Source organism: Diuraphis noxia, unplaced genomic scaffold, assembly GCF_037042655.1.
Source record: "Diuraphis noxia isolate RWA-SAM2 unplaced genomic scaffold, SU_Dnox_SAM2 contig0002, whole genome shotgun sequence".
Lineage (NCBI taxonomy): Eukaryota > Metazoa > Arthropoda > Insecta > Hemiptera > Aphididae > Diuraphis > Diuraphis noxia.
Window position 1 is genome coordinate 10,110,343 of NW_028301712.1, and position 23,916 is coordinate 10,134,258.

General features: G+C 28.8%; 6 protein-coding genes across 11 annotated transcripts in view; 3 read left to right on the forward strand and 3 right to left on the reverse strand.

The window, feature by feature from the left end:
* The window catches only part of LOC107166825 (F-box/LRR-repeat protein 7-like), a 32,459-nt gene extending 28,142 nt beyond the window's left edge, over nt 1-4,317 (forward strand). For both annotated transcript variants that reach the window (XM_015515639.2, XM_089218246.1), the window contains exon 5: nt 1,604-4,317. In XM_015515639.2, coding sequence (XP_015371125.1) covers nt 1,604-2,139 — 536 coding nt within the window. In that variant the 3' untranslated portion in view covers nt 2,140-4,317. The remainder of the gene's footprint in view (nt 1-1,603) is intronic.
* Nucleotides 4,318-5,823: 1,506 nt separating this feature from the next.
* LOC107166819 (uncharacterized) lies at nt 5,824-7,642 on the reverse strand. The gene is made up of 4 exons (XM_015515630.2): nt 7,287-7,642; nt 7,041-7,202; nt 6,717-6,974; nt 5,824-6,114 (listed from the first exon to the last, which is right to left on the reverse strand). The coding sequence occupies exons 1-4, from the start codon at nt 7,640-7,642 to the stop codon at nt 5,895-5,897; spliced, it is 996 nt and encodes a 331-aa protein (XP_015371116.1). The 3' UTR covers nt 5,824-5,894.
* MED21 (mediator complex subunit 21) lies at nt 7,619-9,545 on the reverse strand. The gene is made up of 4 exons (XM_015515633.2): nt 9,237-9,545; nt 8,155-8,263; nt 7,967-8,067; nt 7,619-7,834 (listed from the first exon to the last, which is right to left on the reverse strand). The coding sequence occupies exons 1-4, from the start codon at nt 9,276-9,278 to the stop codon at nt 7,667-7,669; spliced, it is 420 nt and encodes a 139-aa protein (XP_015371119.1). The 5' UTR covers nt 9,279-9,545; the 3' UTR covers nt 7,619-7,666.
* A 147-nt stretch (nt 9,546-9,692) lies between these two features.
* On the forward strand, nt 9,693-13,204 carry LOC107166820 (zinc finger CCCH domain-containing protein 11A-like). 2 transcript variants are annotated; one of them, XM_015515631.2, is made up of 5 exons: nt 9,693-9,966; nt 10,523-10,643; nt 11,126-11,245; nt 11,422-11,530; nt 12,319-13,204. In XM_015515631.2, exons 2-5 carry the CDS (start codon nt 10,581-10,583, stop codon nt 12,453-12,455), a joined length of 429 nt encoding a protein of 142 aa, XP_015371117.1. In that variant the 5' UTR covers nt 9,693-9,966; nt 10,523-10,580; the 3' UTR covers nt 12,456-13,204. The 2 variants fall into 2 exon arrangements, with proteins under 2 accessions (XP_015371117.1, XP_015371118.1); XM_015515632.2 differs by lacking the exon at nt 9,693-9,966 and adding an exon at nt 10,115-10,401.
* mms4 (Methyl methanesulfonate sensitivity 4) lies at nt 13,053-15,954 on the reverse strand. Of its 3 annotated transcripts, XM_015515626.2 has the most exons (11): nt 15,646-15,951; nt 15,423-15,557; nt 15,157-15,210; nt 14,864-14,998; nt 14,648-14,791; nt 14,284-14,447; nt 14,137-14,172; nt 13,942-14,073; nt 13,674-13,872; nt 13,459-13,515; nt 13,053-13,365 (listed from the first exon to the last, which is right to left on the reverse strand). In XM_015515626.2, the coding sequence occupies exons 1-11, from the start codon at nt 15,805-15,807 to the stop codon at nt 13,249-13,251; spliced, it is 1,335 nt and encodes a 444-aa protein (XP_015371112.2). In that variant the 5' UTR covers nt 15,808-15,951; the 3' UTR covers nt 13,053-13,248. The 3 variants fall into 3 exon arrangements, with proteins under 3 accessions (XP_015371112.2, XP_015371114.2, XP_015371113.2); XM_015515628.2 differs by lacking the exon at nt 13,942-14,073 and having other exon boundaries at nt 15,646-15,954; XM_015515627.2 differs by lacking the exon at nt 15,157-15,210 and having other exon boundaries at nt 15,646-15,952.
* A 1,751-nt stretch (nt 15,955-17,705) lies between these two features.
* Nucleotides 17,706-23,552, forward strand: LOC107166797 (facilitated trehalose transporter Tret1-2 homolog). 2 transcript variants are annotated; one of them, XM_089220743.1, is made up of 10 exons: nt 17,706-18,185; nt 19,841-19,970; nt 20,056-20,143; nt 20,223-20,361; nt 21,133-21,318; nt 21,405-21,503; nt 21,713-21,903; nt 22,001-22,225; nt 22,290-22,476; nt 22,927-23,552. In XM_089220743.1, exons 2-10 carry the CDS (start codon nt 19,957-19,959, stop codon nt 23,325-23,327), a joined length of 1,530 nt encoding a protein of 509 aa, XP_089076869.1. In that variant the 5' UTR covers nt 17,706-18,185; nt 19,841-19,956; the 3' UTR covers nt 23,328-23,552. The 2 variants fall into 2 exon arrangements, with proteins under 2 accessions (XP_089076869.1, XP_089076870.1); XM_089220744.1 differs by lacking the exons at nt 17,706-18,185; nt 19,841-19,970; nt 20,056-20,143 and having other exon boundaries at nt 21,111-21,318.
* The last annotated feature ends 364 nt before the right edge of the window (nt 23,553-23,916 follow it).

Genomic DNA, 23,916 nt, shown 5'->3' on the forward strand with positions numbered 1-23,916 from the left:
CGCCATCGTTTATTGACTTAATCAATATAATATAATATAATATATACATACGTGTGGGTAGACGGGACAACTCCCCGACTTACCCCCCATTCATGCATTTTCAAAATTGTTCATTTTGTAAGGTGTTAGGTACCTACCTAATACTAAATTAAACAACACATTTGTAAACTATTTTCATTGCAATCTAATATTTTAATTATATACTTGCAGAGTTTAGATACTGATCATAGAATAATACATATTTTACAGTCTATTTTTTATATTTTATAAAATATAACATATCGTATACCTATTAAACAGACAATATAAATATAATATCCTTCATTGCTGAAAGATGAAACATTTTCCATTCAGATTTTGTCTCGTCCAGAAAAATGTGGAATGCCAATTATTCGCATTGCGTTCATACTCGGGTAAATACTCCACAAATAAGAATTCTTGAGCTGAGGATCCGGTTTTAATTCATTAAGGCGCTTTTTATATTTGCCAAGAACGTGTATCCGTGTATGTAGCAGACTATAGGTATTATGTTATGTACTATAATAAATGCTCTATGACCATTTTATTGCAGCACCTCTTCAACTTTAAAATAAAAATAAATCGATGGACATATTTTAATGGCAAATACGGTCCTCGCACGTGTATAATACTATTATGTATACCTAATATATATTACAAGTTGGTAGGTACTAGGTATACTCGAATATCACAGGAATCTCCGCTTGACTGTGGACCTGTGGAGATTATGAATTATGATTGTACTTATTTATGTAATTATAATATTATATGAGCGGTGAGCACTGGGCAGTCTACGTATAGGTACACGATAAAAGTAACACAATGCGCGTCGCGCGGTTTAAACCGTTTCTTCTCTGAGAGATTATTACGAGAAGATTATAATTAATAGCCATATTATGTATGATGTATGAAGCATTATTAGTCTAGAGCGTGGATTTATATGCATTAAAAACCAACCATCAAATATGCAAAAAAAATCTTAAATATGCATAAATATATGCACTAAAATGTTAAAATATGCAAAAAAAATGTATTTTTTTAAACATTTAATTAAAACAACATGTTTAAAACTATGAAACCCTCCTATAAATAATTTTCTTCATTTTTTTTCTGAAATAATGTCAATAGTAAATTAGTGAATGGTCGAAATTTATATATTTTTTATCTTATTGGTGTCGTTATTTTATTTCACTGATTATTGATTTGAAGGGGAGTAACCGAGTTGGTTCCCATTTGATACAAAATATAAACTAGGTAGTTTAAAATATAAATATAACCTACACTCTACATGACGTGCAGTATATGCAATAAAATGTAAATAGATTGTTGTATTGGAATTTTAGCAAACTAACACATTTTTAACCAATTCTACTTTGAAGTTTTAGTGAACCAAATAGGTTATAGGAATTTTAAGTATTAAGTTTTAAAAGTTAAAATATGAATAAATTCGTGAAAATAGTGAACCACGTGTGATGTTATATTTTTATATTGCATGTTACATAATATTGTACAATATTACATGATACACACATATATGATATAAAAACTTTGTTTCATCGTCACGTGACGTTTACATTATTTCTAGATGCCGGTATCAAGTTCGTGCCGAGTTTCTGTTCAGCGCTGAAGGAGCTGAGCGTGTCGGACTGCCACCAAGTGACCGATTTCGGGCTGTACGAGCTGGCCAAACTTGGAGCGCTGCTGCGGTATCTTTCGGTGGCCAAGTGCGATCAGGTGAGCGACGCGGGACTGAAGGTGGTCGCGCGCCGTTGTTACAAGCTGCGGTACCTGAACGTGCGCGGCTGCGAGGCGGTCAGCGACGACGCCATCACGGTGCTAGCGCGGTCGTGCGCCCGGCTCCGCGCGCTCGACATCGGCAAGTGCGACGTGAGTGACGCCGGCCTCCGGGCGCTGGCCGAGAGCTGTCCCAACCTGAAGAAGCTGAGCCTCCGCAACTGCGACCTGGTCACCGACCGCGGCATACAGCTGATCGCGTACTACTGTCGCGGGCTGCAGCAGCTCAACATTCAAGACTGTCAGATATCCGCGGACGGATACAAGGCCGTGAAGAAGTACTGCAAGCGGTGCATCATCGAGCACACCAATCCCGGCTTCTTCTGAACGGCCTCGTCGTGGACTTTTGCAGGGTTGTGTGCACTTTGATGCACAACCCTGCAAAAGTTACGCCGTTTAACGTAAGAGGCGGTACTCGATTATTTTCAAAAACTATTAATAATTACTATTATAAATTATTAATAAAACTATTAATATTTTGAACGACTTATGTAGGGGAAAAAACGTTAATAGTTTTTAAGCAACGAGTGTCTTACTTTTAATGGATCACCTGGCATACTTAAGGTCGTATACAGAGAGGCCGAATCGTTCAATAAAAATATTAGATCACGTGTGTGTCTCATAAATGTATAGGATAAAATTATAATTATAAATTGTGAAAAATAAGACGAAAATCGGCGTGCCGTGTGCGACGACGGACACAATATATTATTTTAATAATAACGATGTATTTAATAAATATTATCGCATAGGTCGAAATTGCCTAAACTATGCGCGACTCCTTGAAAAAAATGAGGCCATATGTCATTGCCATTGCATTACAAGAAATTTACGTTTAATTCGAAATAATTTGAGTTTTTGAGACTTTTTGCTATTATATTATTCATCGCATTTGCGCCAACGAATATAATGTTACTACGTTTGTTTCATCGCCACGTTTATATTATTTAGGTACCTATCTATGTAAGCGACAAACCTTATTGCCACACACTGCCCGCATGCTATTAGGTATATTAGGTATATCGTAGATATTATTAGAACAGTTATCGATATATTATATTTTAAACTTTCACGATAGGCAGGTACCCAAATGTCCCAAATAATAAGCATACACTCATCAAACAAGTTTGTAGGTTTAAAAAAAAATATAATCCGTGTATTGTGCCACCGTCCAATATCTATTCGTTGGGGCCCGTTTTCTCAATTATTATCATGCATCACATAGATGCCTACTTAAAATAACAATTATAAGTTATTACTGTTCAAGATTTTTTTGTAAAAATCCACGTGTTCGACATCAGAAACTATTATTTTAATAATCAATTATAAGTTGTGTAAAAATAATTACCAATTTAGGTACAAAAATTTAAAACTATAAAAGTATACAAATATATATACATAATATATACAGCTTCATTTTAGTATTATACTTAATTCCATTGTTTAAACTGGTTAGATGTGGTATTCATTTAAAATTTAACCATCTTAATTTCAGTCATAAGTGTTTAAACATTTTTAAATTCTGTGCAAGAAAAATAATATTATTGCAATGCATTTAGAATATGTAGGATGTAGCTACCATTATAGGAAATATCATTTAATAATAAGGTACTTCAACAAAACATAATACATGAACATGATATACCCCTCTCTCCTTGTTTTAAAATAAAGATTTTTATTTATTTAACTTGAGGTTTGTTTAGTGGCTATAATCGTCAGATCACTTATGTTTCATTGCAATACACATAATAAATAATAATAATATAAGTAGTCATTTGTTACTTGTTGATCAAATACTATTTTAAAATGTAAATTATACTTGCATTTACATTTCCATAATTGTAAGAATAAATTAAGAATAAAAAAAATATTAATTTGACAAGATATTGTATGTTACCACAGAAAATTATAAAAATGTTTGATCGAGAACTATAATTAACCATTACCATGTTTCACAATCATAATATTAAGTGATGACTACACTAAGATTAAATGTATATTTCTGTATAAAATGTATAAATTAAACGTTGAAATATGGTCGTCAACCGACATTGTAGCATATTGTAAATTGTAATATATTAATCTTTAATATCGATCATAATTGAGGTGCCATCTAATTTGTCTAAATGTTGCCATTTGACTGCAGAAGAAGAAAAATAAACTACTTATGTATTATTTTAATAGTATTTAGTAAAATGCTATTTTAAGTGGCCAATGTAATATTTAAATGAAATCTTTTCATTTTATTAGACGACTGTGTTTATTAATAAGTCTGATCACAATTTAAAACTTTGATAGTTTGTATGTTATAATGTTGTCTCGTTGTCTGGTTAGAATTTATTTAAATTATTATAATAAGTGCTTTGTCACAAAATACAGTATTCATATTAAAATAGAATACACTTTTTATATAATATGTACAAATTGATAGTGTACAAAACTGTTGGTATACATTTTAAATAACTGTATATTTATAATAACAAAGTTTCAACTGTTTTTGTTTTAGTTGTGTGTTGTTATTGCAGTTTATATTGCGTTATTTCCTACACAAAATATCTAATAAGTCCTAGCCAAAATCACAATTCCCAATCTTTTACCTATTTAGTTGATATATGCATTCAATCAGTGGTGTATGTAGGATAGGGGCTACCGGGGCTCCCAAGGCATGTCCATTGTCCATATTGGGGTGACCGTGTTGTATGTAACCGACTGTTATAATTACATAAAAGAATACTGACATTATTTTTCTTTATTTATACTATATTTATGTTGAAAATAATTTTATTTGAAATACGAAAAAAATATACAGCAGTGGCGTTCATTATCTTGGATATTATATAATTATGTATGCCATTAGTTTTTCTAACAGGCTGTTAGTTATAAAGATAAATTATTAGGGATGGGCCGATATCACTTTTAACCGATAACCAATAAACTAATATGCTATGCAGATTTAAATCCGATAACCGATGTATTCAAAACTTTGAATTTCTATCCAAAAGCATGAACCGATATTATAAAATACCCGATAATACTTACCGATAAGTACTAAGTAGTAACTAGTAATACTGTAATAATCAATATTATATAATGATTAGATTAAATAATTAATAAATATTAAATAATTATTAATTATTTAATTATATTATAAAATTAATATTTAATATAAATAGAGTTAACACAGTTTTACATAAATAATAAATATTAAATATTAAATAACAAAGTTAAAAATTTTAAATGAACACTTTTCTTTCTTATTAGTTGATAATAAATTATAACTTATTAATTAAAGTTATACATTTATAAGTTTTAACCATAGTCTATAAGTATAATTTTAACTTTTTAATAAAACAAATAAAAATTATAATAAAAAACAAATCGCATAATATTTAAAAAATAATAATTTTTCCTTTTTCAGTTATTAAACTTTCCTTGTTTAAGTCTTTTTATAACAATTAAAGTGTTTAATTTTTAATACAATAAAATATTTAATCTATGTATGATAAATTGTTTTTTTTTCATATCGGTTCAAATATTGGTTTTAAAAAAAAACCTATACCGATAAAACCGATATTGCCAATATCGGCCGATAATCGATATCGGTTTGTATATCGGCCCAGTCCTATAAATTATCATAGCTTATACGCCACAATTATAACAAAGCTATTCTAAGAATATCATTTAAGGCAGCTACAATTATATTGTAGGCTTAGCCGCTCTATAAACTATTGATGAAAATATTGTGAATTATACATTGTCTTCTCCTTACAATGCTTATATAGTCATTATTAGCTTTTAGAATCAATATTTTTATCATAATGTAATGTCTGTGTAAAAGAGGGCCTCTGTGATTCTGCCATTTATTGTCCTTAGACCAACAAGTTTCTTACTTCACCACTACATTCAATAATTTCATAGAATCACTTATCACACATGACACATCAGTGAGAATAAACTAGTTTTTAAATATAATGCACATTACCAGGTGTTTTATAAAACAAATCTTACAAGTTAAAAATCAATAAGAATATTTATTTAATTGTTTTATTAGTTATAAAAACTTTATTAAAAAAAAAAAAACATTAACGTTTTTTGTAAATACAAGGTTTTAATTCTAATATAGGTAATTTCTTTTTTAATGCTGTCTTACTTATATCTTGAGTTTTTTTGAAGTCCATAAAGACAAACATTTCAATTGTCTGATCTACTTTTATTTTTTCAAAACCATATTTAGCCAAACTATCAACAAATGTGCTAATATTATCGAATCGGCTTTCAACTTCTGCTATTTTCATCAAACCTCTATAAATAAAACAAAACATTGTAGTTATATTTTTATAGGATAATGTTTTACGTACTAAATTAAAGTTGTGTTTTATACTCTATTTTAAAGTCAAGAAATATAAAAGAAAATGTCTAGTTTTTGTTAGTTGGTGGTGTGACTATAGTCAGTCACTCACAAACAGTCTAAAATCTATTATCTTCCTGTGAGGTGAAGCTATATTCATGTGTACAAGTAAGCGACTCAACCACCAAACAAAATGTACATAGAATATACAATTTACTTATATAATAATACTCTATATATATAAAATTAAATGTCTGATTTTTGTTTGTTAGTTCTTTCACATTTTTACATTATTTATCTGATATCCCAAGAAAGGTTTCTAAGCTATGATGAATAAAATAACCTTCGTAACACCACGTAAGTGTGCATTAAGAACAATTCTCACACAATCATATTGTTATTCAAGATGGTTAATGAAAATTTTTAAGTTTTGAACAACATTTCATCGAATATTAAATAATGAATTAAGAGGACGCTACACACATGTTTTTGTGGTTTCTAAGATATCGATATTTAAAACATTTATCATCACAATATTATACTAATTTGAAATTACCCAGTTTTCAAAACCCTGTTGGCTTCTTTGATGAATGATTGTAAGTTTGTACCCATCAGAGAGAGACAGAAAACTGCTATGTCAACCGACCCATTGGCTAAGCTAGTATGAGCCATATCACCAGCAGTTACATACTGATTGACTGCCACAAAATCAAATGAATGAACTTTTACTTTGGGAAATGCCCGAGCAAGCTTAGCGTCACCACAACCAAAATCTGCAACTACAACAGGCGAATTGACATTGGACTTCTTCAAACTAAAAATAAAAAACAATTTTACTCAAAGGTAATTTGTACAAATTGCCTTTATTAATATAGTATACATTGGTTTAATTTGTTTAATTATAACATCTAGTGGTTTGACTGGCCATTGTGTAACTTGTTGCATATATCCGTTATGATAGGCTTTAAATGCACTTGGTTCTTTTTTAAAATAAAGAAAAGCTTCTTGGCTACTAGATGAATAAAATTGTTCATTTATATATCTGAAATTTTTTTAGAGTAAATATAAAAAGCAATTGAAATAATTAATATTCATAAATAAGGTTAAATAATTAACTATTGTATACCTGAATCTTGCACCTTTCAATTTATCTTTCATCCTTTGAATAAAGGACACGGGTGTTTTGTCTCCATCAACCTTTTTCTGTGGTTTGTACAAACTAGGAGTAGTGCTTTCAGGCGCACCTTTGTAGCTTATATTTGTTAATTTTATTAAATTGTCATTAGTAATAGGTTGAGTTGTTTGCACTTTAGCTTTAGGTTTTTCATTTTTCAGACCAACCTCGATCAGTGCTTTTTTCGAAATCTTCTTCTTTTTACCTTTCTTTTCCGTTAATCGTTTTATTTTATTTCTTTTAATTTTATGTGTTTTACCAATAGCCGAAATAGCCTTAGCTACATTTTTTTTATTTTTTACTTTCATTTTATAATCTGTTTTTAATTTTTATTAACACGTATTGTTATCACTACTCTGCTGAATGTCTAATTGTTGTTGAGCAATATCAGAGAGAGCTGCTTGTATCTGTTCAAGAAGAAGTTCTCCTTTTCGAACTACTTCTTCCAAACGTTCTGCAGCTAGTTGATTATCCTGCTCTAATCTCCTCAAACTTGCAACCTACAAAAGTTGAAATATTGAAATAAATATATTTTATAATATTTTTTTTGTAAATAATAGTAATTAATACATGCATCAGTGGTTCTCAAACTGTGGTATGAAAAAAAGTTTGAGAACCTTTGCTAGACATACTTGTAAATCTGTAGAAGTGTCGTCGTTTGGTAATGATTCAATTAATGCGTCAATATCTTTGGCACAACGTGTAATAAGTGAAGAAAATAAACTTGTATAATCTAAACATAGTTCAATGTTAGTACGTTATCTCTTATGTGTATATAAGATTTTAGTTATTTAAAATTAAAACATTATGATATAAATACCTTCTTGTTGCTGTGGAGTTTGTGATCCGTTTCGGTCAAAGTTTGAAAACTTGGATGGTAAAGCACACTGTTGTAAAATTCCGATACTATTGCAGAAGTTATCTGCTTGCTATAAAATTGTAATCAGTAATTAGGTCGATAATTGAAAACAATTTAGTAGAATCATAATGTATACAATACAAACAATAAGTATGCATGCATAATAAATTATTTTTTAGGGTTCTCTTAATACATTGTATCAAGTTTAAACTTCATAATTATTTATGGACCATGTATGACAAATGTGAGATTTAAATTAATCAAATCTATCTCAAAATATTTCATACAGTCGACTTAATTAACACTAAAGGTCAATATTCACAATACATAAGAACCAAAATTTAAACATAAACGAATAAAATACATCAAATACAATCTGAATTTAATCAATAATTAAATAATAGTTGCATAAAAAGTCTTTTATCATCATGTTGAATATTACAATATAATAATGCAGAATTATACCAGTCACTGGTAACCAGTGTAAACATTTTCATTTGATTAAATGAAATGTGAGGCAACATTGAGATGATATACACAGCTTAGGAGCCTACTGATTCTGAGGAATTATGAAAATTTTCAAATAAGAGGGAACAATGTATACCATTACCCTCCTCGAGTAGACCACATAAATAGGGCCTCAACCATTTCAGACATGATCAAATAGAGTGTAAACAATTGCGCTCACATCATCAAATACAAGTTTCAACTGAATATATCAACATATTAGTTGAGAATTATTCAATAAAGAGTCACCTCGCCTATCCGATCATTATTTACAAAATAATTTAAACTTCAACCACCTAAAGGTAAGTTTTCTCTGTCTAGCATCAACTACCAGACCGAACATAGTTGGAGTCTAGATGCGGAGTCACGAAGCCGTGTTGTTCCTCTGTTTCACACTGCAGGGAAATAGGAATTGGGAAAAACATACTTCAATTCATTCAAATGCCTGAAGATATTGGCACACGTGTCTCACCGATCCGTAGATAAACTATTCGAATACACAATTTATGTATTATTCGCACTCGACTGTGGCTTACTTGATTAACAATGTCTTGGAGTTGAGTAAGACGATCGGCCATTTAGATGATGACAACGATCAGTGGCGATCTGGACCGGGAATCGAACAGTATACAGCACGAATTAAGATAGACCTTAATTCGAGACAGAGGGCAGACAGTGACGAGTGACGAGTGTCCGAGTACAATGTCTACACTAAACGAGAAACGACTAAACACAAGACGTAACACATGCGAGTTCAGTGACATGCGCTCGCCGCGACACGAGACTACGAAACACGAAAGTATATTATTATTATGAAAACAACAGTGGGTGATAACAGCGCCCATTAATTACAAAGAGGTTCCATCCGCGTCATGTGTTTTCGACGTCTGCGGGCAACGATCCGTGCGGTGTCGTTTTCCGATAAACGCCGATAACGCACGACGAGCGGCGTATTTTTTTTTCGGTTCTTATTTTTTTCACTTGGGTTGATTGATATTGGTCTACCGATTTTTTCACTTAAAACTTCTTCAGCAATTGCGATAACATCGATAAACGACAACAACACCTACAGAATTCTCGTATTGTTTGCCGTCAGCTCTTTCGCCCGGCGGTGTTCATGTCGAGTCTGACCGGCCGCGGACATTAACGTCGCCTCCGCCGCTGTGACAAGTCGAACGCGTCCCAACAGTGCTCAAATCCCGGGGAACAGCAACCACCGGACCACAGCGGCGGCATTGGACAGGGGACACCTCAGGGGAGAGACGGGTAAGACGGGAACCGTGTTAAAAATAACCTTAAACGCACGTCGCCCACCTCGGCAAACGCGGTCGCGTAACCCACGGGGGCGCCGCGCACGTTGTGCACATCTCTCCGTTCCCGTCGGCGACCGTTTCTCACGTTATCACCTCACCGGGACACAGCACACTGCCTGGCTGGTATCATCAGCTCTTGCCTAGCCTGGCTGGCGGCTGCCTCCGCGAATGTGCCCCCGTCGGCAGAGGTGTCATTACTACTTTACTTTTACTATAGTCGGTATTCAGTTTTTAGGCACGTCAGTGGTGTGCAATTTTTTTTAATGGTGTCTCACCGCGACCGGTGTGCGGTACGCGGACGTCTCGGCGGAATATTATTTTCTCGTGCCATCGTGTCTTGTCTTACGCACTTGCAAGTTCCGCTGCCGCCCACTTTTAGCTAAAAAAAGTACAATAACGATAATAATATTACGTTCTATAACCCAACTTCCCCGTTGATTCACCCCTCCGCTTGTGCAGTTAGGTTTTTTTTATGGTTTTGTTTTGATACAATTTTTTCGTTTCCACAGGACCGATCGTACGGACAACGAAATCCACGAAACACGCCACTCAGGACCACCAAAAACTATGGAAAAGGGCGACAAGAAAAATAACGACTGTTACTTTTATTACTATTCCACTTGCATGAAGGTTGGTTTGTGTATTGCTTAAGTCATTGGGAAATGTCATAAACTAGTCTAAAAGAATGTTCCCATCATTATTAAATGCTTACCGTTTACCTAGGCACCAAGTGATTTCAAATAATTCTATTTCTATAGGCGGAGGCATATTTTATTTTGTACCTATTAGTTTCAATAACAATATTTAGTTAAATGCTAGACATTTTACTTTTAATTTCTATACCCATGTGTACTTTTATCTTTTTGCCATAGCTCGTGTTTAGACACAAATTTCACTTAACGAATTAGAACTTTATTAACTTAAAGAGTGAAATCATATATGTATTTAAATTGTGTAATATTCTAAAAATATTACCAAACTTTTGTTTAGAAAATAAAATCTATACTGTGTACGAAACTAAAGTTTTTCGACTTTTTGTGTTATATTATTGTTATAATCGAATTACTAGTAAATCTTATAAATATATATAAATATTGTGTGTAATTTTATAGGGAGACAAATGTCCATTTCGCCATGAACCTCAAGCATTAGGATGTGAAATGGTGTGTAGTTTTTGGCAAAGCGGAAAGTGTGAAAATGATCATTGTACATTACGCCATATGGAATTAAAGGTAACTTATTAGATTCAAATAATAGACTTAAATGTTTTCTTGAATATTTTCAATCTTGCTTACTCTAAGCACTAAGTTTTAAGAAAAGAGTACTTTTTTGGCGTTCATTTCCTACAATCATCTTTTCCGCTATACTATGTTGTAATATATTTATGTATCCTTCATTTTTTAATCAGAAAAACCGTAAAGCAATACCATGTTATTGGGAAAAACAACCCACTGGATGTCGCAAGCCATATTGTGCATTTCTGCATACCAAAACTCGTGATCCATCTCAAGATGCAGGTATGCTCCTGGAATATTAACTTTGGATGTTGTTATTTATTTATAAAAAAAATTTAATTCTATCAAGTTGAATACATGCCAGGGACTGAACATGTTAAGAGAATGTTACACTGGCATTTGTTGTCTCTGTCTTACTAGTTTTTAATATTTAAAATTTACGTGTAGTTTCGTTAGTTTAAAATTAGAGTTGATTGACCTCTTATGAAACTTGAGGGGCAGAACAGTATGTGTTTGTATGTATGTGGTGGTTTTTTTTTTATGATAATTCAGTTTCCAAGTGAATTATGAGCATTTTAAATTTATGCCATATATTACATACGCTTAACTTGCTAAAAAATCAAACTAACTTAAAAAAAATCCCTCATTATGTTCTTACCATCGCGTTTTACTATATATTGATTCAATTTTCAAACTAACAAAGCTACTCGGTGATCTGCTGATTTGATATATTACACACTTGTAAGACGGAGAACAACAATTGCCAGCATAACATCCTTTTAATAATAATGCAGTCGTTTAATATTTCAATATGTAGTATTTTATTCTGTTACCATTTATCATGAAATATTAATTGGTACACAATTTGATAATACCTAAGTATGAAATAATTTATCAAAATATTTACTTTGAAGAACTTCTCATTCTATTAATTAAGTCTTAATTAAATCATCTATATTATAAAATATATATTTAATATTTTCCAATAAGATAATAGGATTAATATTATATTTTTAACATTGACATAATTATTTAAAAAATTTAATTTTTATTTATTTGATGTTGATTAAGGGCTATTGCAATGGCAGCTAATACCATGGCTATTGAAAATAGCTTTCGCATAAATCCAATGGCTGGTGTTGCACTTACTGCTGGTCCTGAAGCTGCATTGCGACAACGTTATGACCAGCCATTACGAATGAATTGACAACCAATGAACGCGAGTACGGCATCTACTGTTTATGGCAGTTCTGTCGTCACACTGCCATATGTATTCAATAATAATCAATCCACTGCTGCCATGTTTCTTGATCATTGCAACTTTAATGCGTTTATGTAAAATTCAATATTGGTATTGAAAACCTATTTTCAGTACCTATTGAAGAATAAAAAAAAAACTGTTTTCCTAGAAAATTTTCATATTCTTGGTTAGGCAGAACTGTTTCATTAAACAAATGCAATATTCAACAACTTAAGGCCGAAGCTTATTTATTTATTTAATTATCTTTGTTTTTCTATTTGAATATTTTATTTTTATTTTTAACTATTGTTATTATTTATTTTATTTTTAAGTAATTTTTAATGAACATCATATTTTTGTCTGCACTGTAGTTCATATAAAAAAAACGTGTTGCATAATTCCACGTTTATTCAGCTCAATTTCTATTAAACTGATTACATTCTGAATGCTTTGAGAAAAGTCATGAACTAATGCTTTTTTTATTTGATCTTGTTATTTATATTAACAACTATTATGAATAGAAAATTCTAGTTTTGTTTTGTTTGAAAAATTATCTAAATAGTATTAAAAATGTAAAAATTAAATTTATATTCATGATACATATATTATTATGACAATGAATTAGACGTGTCTAGTCTATGCACACTTAATACTATGAAACTGAATGTAATGAAAACAAAAACATTATTACCAGTAATATAAGTTGTTATTAAATAGTTTAGTTTATGTTATTTATTTATAACTTTTCCATTATTGTTTACTATTCTTGGGATAATGTAGTGCATCCTGTATTATCTGTGAAAAATGTGTATATTTTTTTGCTTAGTTCTGGCCCAATTCGACGATTAGAAGCTAGTGGACCAAATCCACGCCGGACCTGAAATTTGTATTCATTTTAAAATCTTTTTCTAATATCTAATTTAAATACAAAATTATCTTATGCTATTTTATTATTTTAAATATAAATTACGGGGATATCCTGTAGTAATGTTTCTCCCTCTAATCTTGAACTGCAGTTCTCATATGCCTAGATTAAAAATGTAATATTTATTATTCATAAATACACGAAATGGACATTAAATGCATTAAGATAAAATATTTTCTTTTAATCTCTTTATATAATGAATGATGTTTGTAAACATAATATACATAACATTGATAAATAATAATTTGTTTTCTGCTTACTTCTAACAATGCAATAGGTGACCCATACGCTGTTGCAATTGCTTCACTAGTTTCAAGACCACAAAGTGGAAATTGCGATAACATTTGTCTCCATAGTTGAGTTAAGCCTATGCCATTTTTGTCTACTGTTACACAATTTTTTGTATGACCAGATGCATACCAATCACATCCATCTTGTTCTTCTTTGTATTTGTTCAATCTTAAAACAGATAAAGTTTATTTGATAAAAACTCATAAAATTAATTACTTAAAAAAAATGTTTAGTTACTTGAATGGCTTCTGAGCAATGGATTTGGTTAGATAAAAAACTGCCAATCCTATATCTTTTTTATTTTCTACAAAACGAAATGAAACTCGACAACTTAACATCATCTGTTCGAGGCTATTTAATATATCTGGCCTATCAATATAATATAGAAGTTTAATATTTTTACACATCTGCACAATTTATGTCAGTACATACCCAGAATTCTTCCCGGTTTTCTTAGATTTTATTTTTCTGTAACAAAACGGTTAAAAAAAATTTTAATATACAAACAAACTAAATAATTGTTTATATTTAATCAAAGTTTCATATGAGTGTTTATAAATGTCATGTGATAATACATACTTAAGTTGATCAGCATTACAATGTATGATGATTGAAAGTTGTGTTTTGTGTAATTTAATATCATCTATTTTATTTAATAATTGACACGAAACAATGAGATTTTTGACATAATCAAATTCCCAAATTACCAAAATAAAATTTTCTTCTTCGGTAACAGTATCAGACTAAAAAAGTTTAAATTAAATTATATTGATTAACAAGTTCATAATTATTAGTTATTTATTAGTTGTATAACAATGTTTGTTATTCGTGTTGTGTTTTAGATCCTAAACTATATTATATTTAAATTAACAATAATACATATTTTTTATTACTATATTCTTAAATAATTATTTAGCTGTGTTTAAAGTAATTTATTATTTACTATTTGCCTTGACCATGTTACTGAATTTAATACAGTTGAATTTGACTCAATTTTATATTTTGCGTCTGTAGATTCTATTTCAGATACAATCTGCTCACCATATTCTTGATTCATCAAACTTATATCAATGTGAACAATTACATACTAAAATGACATAATACAAATAATTTATTAAATAACTAAATACTCTAAATTAGAAAGTATATATGTACAGACCTTCATACATTCTTTCGGACTTATCCGTTTTAATTCTTCAGCTAATCTCTTCTTTGCAACTTTTCTAGCCCTTTCTTCCTTTTTTCTTTCTTCAATTTCTTCTTTTGTTGAACGTTTTTTTCGTTTTGGCTCTATCTAAAATGTGAAAAAAATATTCTTATTAACATTTTGTAAACTATTGATTATAAATACTGATAATAATACATAAATTAAAAATAATATTTATAATCAATGTTGACCATTTAAAAAAGATATAAGTATTCTATGTTTACTATATAGACTAGTTAAAATACCTTTTCAGTAACTTGTTCGTTATTTGTACCAGTATAAATACCTGAATCTGTTCTCTGTTTAAAATAAAAAACAAAATATAATTTTTAAATTCCATCTTATTTGCAATCATGTAATTAACACCAAAATAATATTAAAATTTAAAAGTGTATAAGTAACAAGTAGTACGAAATTTTATAAAATAGAATAAAACAAAATAATATTCAATCTAATTTTTATATGATTTTTAGCTATCACTAAAATACTAAATATTACATATTATACTAACAGGTACACATGTGTTTGGTCCAGGGTCTTCAACGAAAATAGAAATATTTTTGTCATTAGTCTGGACATATTTCTGATTATTGTTGTCTCTGCAATGTAAAGTTATATCTGGAGATATCAATTTTTTTCGTTTTTGCTAAATAAAAAAAAAACAACAGAATGAGTAACAATTTGAGGTCCTTAAGCATCATTATATAAAACAATTCATAAAATTCAAATCGTACACGTTGTAAAACTTGGAGAAAAAATTCTGGTTCCTCCTCAGTTGAAAAACAATCATCGTCTTTGTGCGAAGTTTCACTAGTACGACGACCCTTGTTTATGACTGATTTGACTGAATCATCCGAATCCGATATCGTATACGTATTATAACAACCTTCATCCATGTTATATTACCATAAAATAGAAAAATATATTTAAAAAAATTATGATGAACTCCAAAAGTCTTTAACAGCCCGAACGGTCGAATGACGGACTCAAAGTTTGAAGTTAAACATCCAGTCATCCAATCGTCTTTAGTTATTTGTATTTTTAAAAATAAGGACACTTGTAAACATGACAATTGATAAGTTTTATCTTTTCCAAATGTTTACGCGCCATTTTTTTAAATCTTCAATAATATAATATGATAATACTGTTCTGTGGTGATATTAGACAATTTAATATATGATATTAGACTATATTTTAGGCGCCTATAGGTAAGTTTATATTCTATTGATTTATTCAAATAAAACAATACGTACCTGATACGTTAAAATATTATACTAATACCTTGTACAATGTATTCAGTACATTTGTGTCTACATTACGTATTTTTTTATCGGCTATCAGACATCAGCGTTATGAACATGGCCTTAATATCCTATTTATGGTGTATGGGATGGCGTCCAAATGCAAAAAGTTGTATAATATTATATATATTATTAGTATTTGATTTTTAGAATATTTGTATATTTATATAATATAATATGCAATTGTATATTTATGTTGTAAATTATTATTATTTTTAAATTTCCCATCAATAGTTGATACTGATGTACCATAAAACGGTATAAATTATTTAACTGTAATTTAAATAACTTAAAATATAATACAATTAAATATTTTGAGAATTTTGTAATCATTGGTAAAACATACACGTATAGGTAATTTTGAAAAGTTTCAAGTTTCTTGTCCAATTGTCCTTACGAATAATATTATTTTAAATTAAAACAGAAATATAGAATATACGTAAGATGAAGATCGTTATTAAAATACTTTAATGGCTTAATCTCTCATAAAAATGTATAATGCTTCAAGCTTAACTTTTAAAAAAAAAATTAGAGCAGTAATAAGAATGAAGGGAAATGTTATACAGTTATACTAAATTTCTAAGTTGTAGCCTACAACTCGTAGGCATTAAAATTATAAATTTCGTGAAAAAAAGCTACATGTCACAAAGTTCCATCAACTGATAACCATTGCCCTGTTTATACGGGCTACACTCAGTACATACTCTGTTTGAAATTTTGTAATTTTTGATGACTATTTTGTCAATTTGATCATTAATCTAAAAATGTTCCTTAAGAGTCAAAATTTTGTATTATCTTCGATCTTGTATTTAGACAAAAAATACGAAATACAAAATAAATTACATATTTTCGTGACTTTGATAAATTTCGTAAAAATTTGAACTGTTACAGTGGCGCCGATCACCTAATTTATCAATGACATATGTCATAGTAGATTTTATAGCTGGAGGGCTTTAACAGTTACTGTTAAACTTCTTTTCGAAAAAAAAATCGTGACTACGTACTATTATATTTTCGATAAATTTATTGTTTAATAATTGTTTTTATTATTTATTATATGTTATTGAATCACGAAAATTTGAGAATGCTCATCGTTCATGAATTTAATGTTTTTATTTATTATGTTCCATCTTCCATCACTCCATGTAATAAAGTGCAATGAAGGTACTTAATTAATTTGTTGAAATTTAATAGGTGGTACCTATATTTCTGTTTTACTGGAAAGTCTTAGTTGGGCACCTTGCCACCTTTTATTTAAAATTTGTGTCGCATGTTGCATGTAATTACATACAATTGTTCAAGCAGTTTGCTGAAAATGACGGTGAATTCAGATTTTGGCAGTAGGACTAACTTTTGCGGAGCCGCTTCGCGACGAGTTTGACACAAATTTACAAACTTTATCTTAAGGCGCGACGGTGTGCGCGTGCGCAGTACACTTCGTTGTTCTTATCATGTCAGATTGGTTCGGGACTTTTGGCGCTTGGCAGTCACTGATAATATTATAGTAGAAGACTATTGTAAATGTAATGTAATAGTTGCTCACGAGTTTATTATGACTTGCTGTAGCTGTAATACTAAAATATGTATTTATGTATGTTTAATCTCTCAATGTCTACGACAGTGTGAGCTATGACCGTGTCCCAGTCTGACTGCTACAACGTTCCTTGTTCTTTGCGACTTAGCCATAGCGGACATTGACAATTAATAATATTATATATTTAGATCACTGCTTGACTCGACAGTTCGACACTCGTCAATTGTCGTCATTCGTCGTAGGCTGTGTTGAGTGTTGACTGTTGATTATCTTAAAATCGTGGTTGCTATCGATTGTTCAGTTTCCGTAGTCTGTGTCCGCCGCTTCAACATAACCTATTGTACAAGATATTGGAATTTGCAGTTCTAGGATCTTGTGCGCACGAGGATTAAGTTATCATCTGTTGGATTTATAGATTGGATTTGACGCACTCAAAACTGTGAGTATCATTACGATTTAAAAAATTGTGTCAACAGACATTATATGTAATGCTGTTGTCAATAATATTTATTAATTGCTTTCCACTAATTACCAGTCCAGTACAATTCTCTTATTGCTTATTTGTATTGATGGGCATCTACCCTTTCACAAAGTAGATATATAACAAATAGGTAAAGAATAATGATAACAATTATAACTGTATACCAGTACCTAGATATAATATATAAATATGAAAATAAAATTTTGAATATTAAGTAATATGTAAATAAAAGAAAAAATTATAAAATTATATCTAACTGTTCACAAAATGTAAACTATGTCTTTTTTTCATATTATGCAACTACAATAATGATTTGTTTACTAAAAATAAAATAATATGTGATATTTTAAATAATATATATTCAGATAGTTACCTAAATAATTTTTATTGTTATATTCTACTAGAAATAGTTATTCTATAACAATTAGTATTTAACGTGTTGTAGCATGTGTTTTATATTTAAATAGTCACTTATATACATTAGTTAATAAATTAGTAGGTATCTACCTATCTACATGTATTATTGAATATTGAAAATCTATCGAGGCCTTTAGGTGTATGAATTTGTATTTTCTCTAACTAATCAGTGTTTAAAAAATATTAATACATTTATAATCATATGATTCATATATTTTTCTTATAAAGGAAAAATATTGAGTAGTATTTTATGCATTTTTATGAAATAACTATGTCAATAATATTTTTATCAATTTATGATTAATAAAAATAAAGTGTATAGTGCATTATTAACATATTAGAATATAAATAATCTAAATATTATACTATAACTTATATCAATGTTATAAAAATTACAATCTTTAATTACTTACATTTGTAGTAAAAAAATAAATAATGTACCTAATTCTAATTCCTAACTGTTCTTTATTATATGTAGTTATAATGTTAGTTATCTGTTAGTTATATGTAGGTATATAAAAAATTATATTTCATTAGGGATGTTAAGGTACTTGATGATATATTATAGTTCAACTTGTATCGCAACATTCACCATAAAATAATTTATATGATATTAATATTTATAGACATTATTTAAAAATACATGCAACATAATTCATTCCACATAGGTCTAATATACAAACTCAGGCATTAGAATATAATTGTATTCATATTTTAGTCTCATTATTAGATTAATCATTCATTGTATATTTAAATTGGCAAAGGTGAAGGCTTATTAAATATAAAATATAAAAATATCTTCTTGATTAAGTATGTTATATTATTAAAGGTAGGTAGTAGGTACTATAGATACCATAAATAATAATGTAGAATTTGTTACTAATTAAATTATAAACTTTAAACATACCAATCTTATGTTTATCTAAATAGTTTATTATTGCATAAGTGTTATACTGCTATCTATCCAATTACAAATAATAATGATACTAATAATTATTATATCATTAAAGGTCTATTTTCTAGAGATATTCAAACAAATTTTTTTAACTATATTTAGATCATGTTATAATTTTTTAAATTATGTGATAACAAATCAAAAACAATTTTAATATTTTTAGTTACCAATAATTGTTATTTGATGGGATTTTATTAGGTTTATAAAAATAAATATAATAAATTTGAATTATTTGTTTTAGGGTATTAATTAAATATTTTGATGAATAAATGCAACAATTAAAACTTAAAATCACTGATTTTAATTTCATCATAATAGTTTGAATAGTACCTAGTGTACAGAAATTATATTTTCATAATGGAAGAAGAAAGGTAATTATATTATAATTCGTTAGTAAAATATTTTCTTTCTTGATCTATTGTACCTATTTTAATCTTTATATTTATTTATGTACAGTATGAAATTAAATAAAAACTCTGTAAAACATGAATTTGAAACCAAAGAAATTCAAGATGAAAATAAGAAAACATTTAATTGGGCTGAGGTAATTTTACTGTACTGTTATTCATCATTGTATAATGTTTGTATACAATTGTGTATTTTACATTATTTTGTGCATTTAGTTTTTAGCTTGTGTATCTGTGGCAACTACTAATTTACATACAGGATTTGCCTTGGGATTTTCTGCAATACTTTTACCACAACTTGAAAAATCCACAGATGAAATGGGTGAATTAAGCAAATCTCAATCTTCCTGGATTGGTAAGAATAGTTTTTAAAGGAATATTTTTAAATATAAGATTAGGTATATTATTTGAAATATTAAATAAAAATTCATATAATCAATTTTTGTTTTATATCTCTGATTATTATAGTTCAACCATATGTTTTTGTAAAATTCAAAATATAAATGATCATGATATAGTCATAAAGGTGAAACATTTATGATTTATCTATAACATCAATATAAAAAATACAATTATAGTTACCAAAAATTGTCTTAATAAGTGTTATTAAAAATTAAAATAAACAAAATGTTGTATTTGTATGTTCTATAATTTTATTTAATAAAAAGAAACATTTAGATTTTAAATATTTAATTGCATTTTTACAATTATTTAAAAAAGTTTTGTTGATGGGCTATGTCTGAGAGTAGGCACGAAGGCCTAGGTCGTACGCTTATTTGGCAGAATTTATAGTGGGCACCTGTAGGTTTCTGCCATACCTGGTTGGGGGGCGGCGACCTCTTTTTTCCAATCAGCGTGAACTGCCCGGAAAACGATGATCTTATGACAGGGATTCCAACCGGCGACGGTGCACATCGCAACCGATGCCTTAATTCGCTCGGCCACAACACCCCTATTATTTTAAATAAATTTATAAAATTAATAAACCAATTTTTCACAAGAAATATTAAGGGATTTCATTTACTAGTAATTTAAAAAAAAAAACAGTTATTGATAAGTCATTAATTACATTTATAAGGCTTTTTTCTATATATAACTTTTCAGATGTTCTTATGTTTGCATGTAGCCAGCAGTATTTCAATAGCGGCTCCATTTGGATGTCTATTTATAGCTTTTACACTGGACAGAATTGGTCGTATATCCACATTTAAAATTTCTCTATGGCCATGTTTTATTGGATGGATGTTAATTGCACTTGCTTTTAACCCATATATTATCATCATTGGAAGATTATTGACTGGATTCGCAATGTGTATGATAATTATTTTATTAAGGGTTTTAAATTTTTACTTTGAACCATACTTTTATATTTAACTAGTATTTAATATTTTAACTTAGCTGTTGGGACAAATTCAGCTAATGTGTACATGGCAGAAATATCTAGTCCAAAACTTCGAGGTTCTATGATGTCAATAGGTTCTGTGATGCTTTCTTTTGGTAGGTATTTAAATTTAACTAAAACATATTCTTGATTCAAACGAATAGTTTAAGAAATAAAAAAAATTCAATAAAATGTATATTATTTTTCAGTAAATTTTGTATTTTGTAAAATAATAATGATCTGTTTTATTATTGATTATAATAACTATTTTTTGTTTAAAAATCTAAGTGTATCAAAACTAATATTATTATTTTGTTTTGTTTAGGAATATTATTAATGTACTGTACTGGGTTATATCTACATTGGCGTATTGTTGCATGGATAGCATTTATTGGGGCATTTTTTCCTGTTTTCATGACTGCAGTTTGGACACCTGAAAGTCCTGTTTGGTTAATTCATAAAGGACAAGATGCTAAAGCTTTAAAATCTTTAACATATTTAAAAAACTCTAAATATGTAAGTTATATAATCGTTTATATATAAATTGTCTAATATTTGATTTAAAATTTTACATAATATACTTCAATTTTTATGACTAATTATGTTTTTGTAGTGTACAGATGTACAAGAAACTTTTAAGGAGATGAAAAATATTAAACAAAAAAAAGATTTATTAATTAATAAAGAAATCGAACAAAGTAATGTGTTCAGACGTGTTGTCTGGCATTTATCTAAGCCAACGGTTTTTAAACCTGCACTTTTTATGATTATATTCTTTGTTTTACAACAATTTACTGGAATTTATACATTTCAATTCCATGCTGTCAAAATGTTGCAAGTAATTAAATTATAATTAAATATTTTTAATACACTTTTTAATAGTTCATTATATAATATTAAAGGAAGTTGCTCAAGGTATCGACATCAAATTTGCCACTTTACTGTTTGGTTTGTTTCGGTTTTTATTAAGTTTTGTGGCTACAGGAATGTTGCATAGTTACGGTAGACGTCCACTATGTATGATTAGTAGTATCATCATGGGAATTACCTTGTTTATTTCTGGATTGTGCTTTTTTTTAAGAACTAAAGGTATTTATATTCAGCTATGTCTAACAAGTACTCATTATTTGATTTAAATTGTTTTATTAAATCTAATATTATATCCTTAGTTAATAATGTTAATGTGTATGTAGGCATTTGAGAAATATGAATTGTAAATTTCAGGACGTTTGCTTTTTATTTAAATTTTAGACAATAACTGAAATGTTGTTTGTACTCTATTATATACTTATTAGTTATTAATATTACTAACTAGACAAGTTGTAAATAAATAGCTACTAAATAATAAAATTTAAATAGTTTAAGATTTATTTCACTAATTCACTATTATAATTGAATAAACAAAAACAATATGTTGATGGTTGAGTGCTGTCATTGTGGCTGAATATCCAGTTCTCAATTTAAAATGTTTACTACTAGAGTGTTTATAGTTTTTATCTATTCAGTTTTAATTTAAATATATTAATTTTATTTTGATAGGTGATGAAAGTATTATTATGACATGGACATCATTATTGTGTATGTTAGTGTATATTTCGGCTGGCTCTGTTGGTATAATGCTGATTCCATGGATATTGCCCAGCGAAATGTTTCCAACTGAAGTTAAAGGATTATTTATTGGACCGATTATGGCATGGTGTAATGCAGTTATGTTTGTTGCAGTTCATTTTTATGAGGATCTTAAAACAATATTGGGCGGAATGTTGGGCATTTTGTGGTTCTATAGTTTCATATCAATACTAACCGTGTTTTTTGTGTGGGTGTTTATTCCTGAGACACATGAAATGAAATTATCTGAAATAGAAGATTATTTTAAGGATAATAATATATACTTATTAAGAAAGAAAAAGTCTGTTAATAACAAACAATTGTATATGTAATATTAAATTGATATTTACTTTTATATAAAATAATTATTGTTAATTATAATTGCTGTTGAAAGTTGTTTAAAGTGTACAATATTGATTTGAAATTCAGGAAACATTTTTGAGTTTTGGTAATAAAATCTAATGAAAAAATTATACTTAAAGCAATTGTATTTAATATTTTGTGTATATTAATAATAATAATACAATTTTTTTAAATATAGGGTCATATTTTTGTATTGTTATATTTTACTATTTTTAAATAAATAATTACCTACCTACTTTTTTTTTGTATTTGTATTATGTTTGGTACGTATATAGCTGAATATCAACTAAATATATAAAGGGAATCAAGAAGACAAAATAAAATATTTAAGAAAAAAACATAGCAAAATGTTTATGTTTGGTGATATAAATGACAGGTCTACTCTTATTATGTATTTTAATATTTAAACAATTGGAGAAAAAATCTATGAACTCTGCAGAAAAATTACTCCAAACTGTCAATGAAAATCTTTTCTTTTTTTTAAATAAAAGATAGTTTATTTGCAATTTAATTTAATTAATGAGTACTAAATTTACAGAATTTATTGCAAATAGCTAT

Bases quoted from the DNA above. Each gene is read 5' to 3' on its own strand.
- LOC107166819 (XM_015515630.2), bottom strand. From the start codon at position 7,642: ATGAAAGTAAAAAATAAAAAAAATGTAGCTAAGGCTATTTCGGCTATT. The intron at 6,975-7,040 runs GTATACTATATT...TTTTATTTTTAG, and splicing joins ATTAAACAAATTAAACCAAT to TTTGAAGAAGTCCAATGTCA. The intron at 6,115-6,716 runs GTAATTTCAAAT...TTTTATTTATAG, and splicing joins AACAGGGTTTTGAAAACTGG to AGGTTTGATGAAAATAGCAG.
- mms4 (XM_015515626.2), bottom strand. From the start codon at position 15,807: ATGGATGAAGGTTGTTATAATACGTATACGATATCGGATTCGGATGAT. The intron at 15,211-15,422 runs GTTAGTATAATA...TATTTTAAACAG, and splicing joins GACCAAACACATGTGTACCT to AGAACAGATTCAGGTATTTA. The intron at 14,074-14,136 runs GTATGTACTGAC...TTATATTGATAG, and splicing joins AAAACCGGGAAGAATTCTGG to GCCAGATATATTAAATAGCC.
- LOC107166797 (XM_089220743.1), top strand. The intron at 20,362-21,132 runs GTAAGAATAGTT...GTTTGCATGTAG, and splicing joins ATCTCAATCTTCCTGGATTG to CCAGCAGTATTTCAATAGCG. The intron at 21,904-22,000 runs GTAAGTTATATA...ATGTTTTTGTAG, and splicing joins ATTTAAAAAACTCTAAATAT to TGTACAGATGTACAAGAAAC.
- MED21 (XM_015515633.2), bottom strand. From the start codon at position 9,278: ATGGCCGATCGTCTTACTCAACTCCAAGACATTGTTAATCAA. The intron at 8,068-8,154 runs GTATTTATATCA...AACTATGTTTAG, and splicing joins AACTCCACAGCAACAAGAAG to ATTATACAAGTTTATTTTCT. The intron at 7,835-7,966 runs GTATGTCTAGCA...CAACTTTTGTAG, and splicing joins ACACTTCTACAGATTTACAA to GTTGCAAGTTTGAGGAGATT.
- LOC107166820 (XM_015515631.2), top strand. From the start codon at position 10,581: ATGGAAAAGGGCGACAAGAAAAATAACGACTGTTACTTTTATTACTAT. The intron at 11,246-11,421 runs GTAACTTATTAG...TTTTTTAATCAG, and splicing joins TACGCCATATGGAATTAAAG to AAAAACCGTAAAGCAATACC. The intron at 11,531-12,318 runs GTATGCTCCTGG...GATGTTGATTAA, and splicing joins TGATCCATCTCAAGATGCAG to GGGCTATTGCAATGGCAGCT.